At 48.5% G+C, this 6,958-nt stretch overlaps 1 protein-coding gene across 1 annotated transcript; it reads left to right on the top strand.

Moving 5' to 3' along the window:
* Positions 1-1,136: 1,136 nt before the first annotated feature.
* On the top strand, positions 1,137-1,850 carry LOC119403973 (serine/threonine-protein kinase VRK1-like). Its single transcript, XM_037670639.1, has one exon. It carries the CDS (start codon positions 1,137-1,139, stop codon positions 1,848-1,850), a length of 714 nt encoding a protein of 237 aa, XP_037526567.1.
* Positions 1,851-6,958: the final 5,108 nt, after the last annotated feature.

Raw genomic sequence — 6,958 nt, forward strand, 5'->3', positions numbered from 1 at the left:
ACGTGTGTTCTTTATTAGGCCGCTATTTAAGCTAGGTTAAGTATATTTTCATTCCTTCTGTGCTTGACATTGTAGCGTAGGGGCAAGGTCACTTTTCTTCAATCTCAGCAATGCTGGTTTCTTTACCGGGTCCCTCAACAATATGCTCCATCGAGTAACTTTCTTCCAACGGAGTAGTCGAGAGCCGAATACCCATTCTCAAGCTTGAGTGGGAGAACGGAAGAAGGCATGCAGAACAGACGAGGATATATGTGAAGCTCACCAGTGCGGCCACGGAAAGAAAAGCGAGCAAATCAAAAACCAAGCCTGTGGCAGAAAGCTGCTCGCCTGGCGCTTAACATCGAAGTCGAATGCATTTCCCGCGGTAGGACGACAGTCTGGTTTCGCAGCGGTCGTGCATGCTACTGCTCACGAATTATTTACTGTCCACATGGCTCATTGTTCCCGTACAGTCAGCTTCAATAGTTCAGACACCACGTGGCACAGAAAAGTACGAATATTTCCGCTGATTCGGCAGGCAGCGTTGAATTCATATTTCCGGCCTGTTCTGAACCCGCTTACAAAGTTTACAGTGCAGCTCGATCGAATACAGAAAAAAATTGGTTGGGCAATTTAAAGTATATTTCGACATAGTGGTCTATAAATTTTCGACACCGACTGTACGTTTGTGCACATTCGCCACGGAAAATGAAGTGACTTGCGGCTGGTGAGGCGAAATCGCGACACGCGGCGCGGCTGTTCCCGTGAGTGCCGATAGCGAAAGTGCCAAACCCATTCCATTTTCCTAAGCGGGATCGGCCGGCAGACACCGACCAATCGTAATGCTTTAATTTTGAAAACTCGATCATGAAAATGTTAGTCGAAATAGTGCTGAAAAACACGGATTCCCGCACAGCCTGCTCAGAAAAATAAAACAAACAAAATACAAAATAATACAAGTCCATGCACGCAGGCACGGCAGCCCTTGATTATGCTGTAATGTACCGCATGATATGCCATCAGACATGTGGACTTTAGGATGGGTCGCTTTCTGCCGGCCATCCCTGCGTTAGAAAACGGAGTGTGCTTGGTACTCTCGCTATTGGGGCGCTTGATAACAACAGCGTAGCATGTTGCGATATTGCTTCTCCGACCACATGTCGCTACAGCTAATCTTTTTCCTTTGCGGCTGTACATATCGTGGGACATATCCTCAGCGGTGTCCGTGGAAGAAGCAGAAGAAGAAGACGACGCCTTGGTGCGGCTTCGTGACTTTCCCCGCTTACAAAGTCCGTATCCCACGAAAAAACAGCGTCAAGCACCGGTTCATGCTCATGGACAGGTTCGGACAATACCTGCAGAATATCCTCGACCGGCAGGGCAAGACGCTTTCTTTGAAGCACGCTTTCAGCATCATCATGCCCGTCTTGGAGTGCTTCCACAGCTACGAGTACATCCACACCTATGCCGATATGAAGGCGTCCTGGGTGCCACATTGTTTTAGCAAAAACAACGAAAACAAGCTATATCGGCAGGACTTTGGATTCATCTATCGGTGCACGGAAAACGGCAAGCGCAAGGAATACGAGGACGATTGGAGGAAGGCGCACGACGGCACCATTGAGTTCACGGGTCCGCACAACCACACTGGTGCGCACTCGCGAAGGGGTGACGCGGACCTGGGATTCAACGTGTTCCAGTGGCTTTGTTGCCAACTGCTCTGGGAGGACGACCTCAAGAACCCCGAGTACGTCAGCCAACAAAAGAAGGCTATTGTGGAAAACATCCCCCTGCTGATGAGATGCTTCCACACGGGACATTCCATGTGGAATCACCGAGTTCCTGCAGCACGTGTATTCCGTGAAGTTTAAGGACACGGAAGATTACAAACGGCAGACAGGGATCTTAGAGAAGAGCATTCAGGCGGCGGGTTTCAAGCCCTCCAGCAGGCTAGTCTTCATGCCACCGAGGACGCAGCGGCGGAAGTCGTTTTCGCCCAAGAAGTACGGGCTGCAAGAAATCACCTTCGCCGAGGACAACATGGGGGACAGCGGGAACGAGATGGACGCGGAAGAGCTGCAGACAGCCAAGGTCGCCACGACGCCAGTCAAGACGCCACTCCGGAAAAGCGACCACTGGACGCCCGCGGTAACAGTGTCCGCCTCATGCCTGGACGGCGTCGTCGAGCTGGAGCCCAAGAAAAACGTGGTGTCATCACTTTCGGGTTGGACAAGCTCTGAAGACTTTCGAAAGAATGGTTTCTGTGAGGACAGCAAAAGCCCGGGCTTGGACAACCCCAATGCAACAGCGTATGAGCATCAGATAGGGTTTCGATAGCAATGTACCCCTTTACCGGAGATACAATACTGGATGGCCCGAAAACGTCCGCTACGTTTCACCGGTTGTCAAACCAAGCCGTCGAACGCAGTCTGACGATGACTGTAGAGAGCGAGGAGAAAGCGGTGTTCACTATGGAGTTAATGCGTAGTAAGGCGTTTCCCTCTATAGACTCATAAATACCACGTATTGCTAAGTTGCATGCATGCGACCTATGTTTTCTTGTAGTTAATAATTATTAAAGAATTAGCTGCCGTAGACTGCTTTTTGTTATCTGGTGCATATAAGAGAGAGAACTTAACTGCCTATCAGAATTCATAATATACAATTTATTCATTAAAAATCGGCAGATCCCACGTACCATGGGAATCGATGTTATGCGAAGCATGTGGCGGGAAGGTGAGTGGCGTGATTTTTGTACTGAGCGAAACGTCACGAAATGACGCTAGAGATATGTACACATTTCATACGCATACACATATCTTGAAGATCCGCATATGTGTTATATAACTAGTTGCTTCCAGTTGGGTAACGATTCCAACAGCGATATGGGTATTACCAACACCAGAAGCGGTGAGCTGACATGTAGTGCTTATACTTGTCCGTTATCACGGAAAACGCAAGCACGTTTCACGTAACCATGTGCATGTGCTGAATGGGTTCTTGACAGTTCTCAACAATATGATCATCACCGTGGTCACTGAGCACCAGCAGCTGGACAGGACTTGTTATCGGATCTGTTTGTGACCGTGGTGACGAGGGGTCTGTGTGTAGTGAAGTATGAGGTAAAGTACAGCTGTTGGAAATAGTGGATGCCTCGGTCATTTCGTCGACCAATTGTTTGTCGGTAGAGCCGGCGATATGTCCGAACCTGAAGTCACCCATAACTTCTGTAAGCGCGAAAAACACGTAGGACAACGAAGAACACAGGACAAGCACTGCTTTTAACTGAAATTTTAATGGGAGGTGACACCAAATATATAGGTGTAACCATCAGGAAGGAAAGGGAGAAAAACTAGACGACAAAAAAAAAGAACATTCGAAAGAAACACACTATCACAGTGCGCAGTCTACTCGTGCTAACACGTGTGAACAGCGTATGCGCAAGCAAGGGTCTAAGTGATGAAAACCTTATTACACATCACACACATAGCATCAGCAAAAGATGTGCCAAGGCGCACACTATGTGACTGCACAATGCGCAGATTGCAAAAAGTGACGCTCCTTGCTTGTCAAGGTAATCGAAGGAGCGCTAACCGCAATTAAATCACCCCTCTTCATATCGGCGGCCTCGACAATAAACCTGGAGTGAATGTCCTAGTCGCGATACAACACCACGGTGTTATCTAGAAATGGTTAACACCCACATTCTCGACAGTGCGCCGCGAGATGCCCATCCGCTCCTTTACGCACCTTTTTGCGATGCTCACTTAGACGGACATTAATACGCCGCTCCGTCTGCCTACATAAACTCGGCCACAGGAAAGCGGAATTCTGTAAATCCCCCCTCCGAGCAATCCACAAACTGGTTTTCGATGGTTGAGTGCACACACCTTTCTTCGCTTCTTCACCGGCCGAAGTGGTAGGGCATAGCCGAGATAACTTCTCAGGTGCCGTTTGCAGATAAACTTCTCAGGATAACTTCTAAGTCACCTTTGCGTTTGTGCGCTATAGACCGTCGAGGCAGGGAGCCCTTGATAGCGCTATGTAGACCAACATCAGTGGATGGCGCTTATCGTATTCGGTCCCGCTCGCCTTTCCCACTGGGTGCTGTCTCCCCTTTTTAAATCTTCTTGTGTGTCCCCGTCCGTGTCCCTCTACGACGCGTCCTCAATCGTCGTCACAGATATGCCCCTGGAACAACAGAAGGAACGCTGGTCTTCTTCCATTATTGACCTATTGGTTGAACCAACGTTGCTTGCAGTCCCTCGACAAATGAGCCGTCAAGCACACGATTTTCTTTCTTTCCAGAGATTTTTATATCATCGCGACTATCTCTCCGATAAATGCAAATGGCTCTCATTCCGCGTCACTTACGTTCAGCCATATGCGTCACATCCCACGCTGGCCTACAATGCGCAGATGCCGGAGTATTGAAGAGTTACACCTTCATCCGACTCCGCTACTGTTGGCGCTGAATGTACCGCTTCGTACGCTACTAGGGGCGCTCCTGCATCGCGTGCCAGTGCCGTTAGAATCACCCCCTGCCGTTTACTCGCTCCGTTACAAGCGTTGGCTGGTCCTCCTCGCTCCTTCGATCGCATCGGCGTTCATTTGAGTGGGCCCCTTCCCATCACTGCTGCTGGCAACTGCTGGACAATTGTTGCCATGGTCACCTCACACGCTACGCAGAGACTTCATCATTGCCATCTGCATCGGCTAGTGACGTAGTGATGTTGCCTCATTCATTTCACTCCACTTCATTATACGGTACGGCGCACCACGTGAGTAGCTTAGAGACCGAGGACGTTTATTGCTGTCGGACGCCGTCGAAGCGACTATAGCAATGAAACTTCTTTCACAAGATCGCACGGCCTAAAATCCTCAAAGGAATGGCCTAATAGAACTCGAACAGTGGCCGATATTCTGGCAATGTACGCCACTTCCGACCTCTGAGACTGGATCTTGTCCTTCGCTTTGTGACCTACGCCCATAAATCTCCTACATAGACGAGGACTGTATTAGTATCTCATTATTTCCTTCTAAATGGACACGACCTCCCCTGAACGCTGCACAGGATATTTCCTTGCCACCCTGAAGTAAGTTAGTGACGAGAGCTTCCCAAGCTGCTAAAGTCGTTCAAGAGTTTCGCCATATTGTCCGAGCTCTCCCCACTGCTGACCAGCAGTGCCAAAAGCACCATCTAGACGTCTCGAAGCCTTAGCGTCGTATACCTGCCACTGATTCGTGTGGTTCTTGATTCTTTCAGCTAACCCCGGCCAGTTAACGAAATTTCTTTCGAAGTACCACGGCCCGTACCGTGCGGTCAAGCAAAGTCGCACGTTAACTACGTCGTCCAGCTGCCTGAGCCTCCTTCGCATCAACAATCTCGAGGGCATGAGATTGTGCATATAGATTGGCTAAAGCCTTACTATCACTGTGCCGTTGTTCTCTGCCAGTAAGTCGACAGAGTAGATCTTTTCCGTAGGGGAAGTAAATGCAGTCAAGAGGACCCGCACTAATCGCAGAAGAGAGCGCTGCTCACGCAGAAAGAATGCGACGATTCGGCCGTGCAAGCTTTGCGCTTATCCCCATATTGCTGGCGTCTGTGTTTATTAGTAGGGCTATATGAAACGCTCCATTATATTATTAATAACTGTCGTCAGGCTTTCCTTGGCTTCATTGCATGTTGTCGTTAATGGTTGCCATTAAGTAAAAGCGGGCCCCACGGTTTCCCCTCTTTCTCGTTCAATAAATACTAGGCACAGTGATAAGAAATAATGAAATGTGTGGAGTTTACTGGCTGTATTTCCAGAAGCGAACCAAAACAAGCAACTAGATCGTCTGCGAAACTGGAAAAAATGCCACAGCGTTCGCCGTGATTCGAACTCGGGTCCCAGCGATTGCGCACGAACTGCCGGCACGGCTGCTTATTAACCCCTTGGGCCACTTCGTGCGTTGTCGGAGTGCTATACGATGGGTATTATCAAGATATTTCGGTCAAAGACTCGACTGCGTTGTAGAAACGTCATTTTGGAACGTGTTTGTCTCACGCCGAAACATGATGACCGGTTGAAATGAAGGCTATGTCATTGTGCTACTTGCATCTCCGGATGATTCGCTGGTTTCCGTGCAGTTTTGTTTTCAGACGGCCCGTTTTTGTCCTGAAAAACAAGGCGCATTCAGGTAGGTTCTATAGGTTTCTATTGTTTAAACTTCACAATTCGTGGGCCAGAATTTAAAGCCCCAGTGTTAACAGTTCTGCATTGGGAAGTGTGGTACAGCTCCCAGACTATGTCTTTCTACGGACTTTTAGAATTTGCGCCTCTACGGCTTTTTATTGTCGCAAAATGAGCCTCTCTCACTGAAAACGGGGGTGCTTCGAGCAGTGGCCCCTATAGAGCACCGATTATCCAAGGTCCCTGAAAGCTGGATCAGGGCCGCTATCCCATGTAATCCAGCGGCAGCGTGGCCTGGGAATGTTTCACCACCCCTGTACAATACTGAAGCGTGTCATTCGACAGGGCACACGCCCTTGCAACGCATTGCCGAGACTACCCGCCGTTATGGCACAGGGACTGTGCTTAGCGCTACAAGAACGAGGGTGCGGGTTCGATTTTGGGACACGGCGGTGTTTCTTTATAGTTAAAGACGCGTTTCCTTATAGTTAGATGCACGTTAATAAGCCTCGCGTGCGCCTAATTATTCTGGATTCCCCCACGCACTGCGGTGTGTCTCATAATCATATGATGGTTAAAAACGGATGATTAAACATGCTTTCTTTTTTTTTTAATTTAGAAACTCTCATCAGTAGCATTTGTTATATACGTGCTTTCAGATTCAAGATAGAAAATACATTTGTGTTCCACTTAGGCTTTCATGAAAAACTATCTTTTGTGCATCAGAAGCTCGAAAATATTACAGTGAAACCTCGGTGATACGAATCTCACAGAACCACCAAAAATATACGTATCATCAGAAA

This window comes from Rhipicephalus sanguineus, chromosome 1 (genome assembly GCF_013339695.2).
Source record: "Rhipicephalus sanguineus isolate Rsan-2018 chromosome 1, BIME_Rsan_1.4, whole genome shotgun sequence".
Lineage (NCBI taxonomy): Eukaryota > Metazoa > Arthropoda > Arachnida > Ixodida > Ixodidae > Rhipicephalus > Rhipicephalus sanguineus.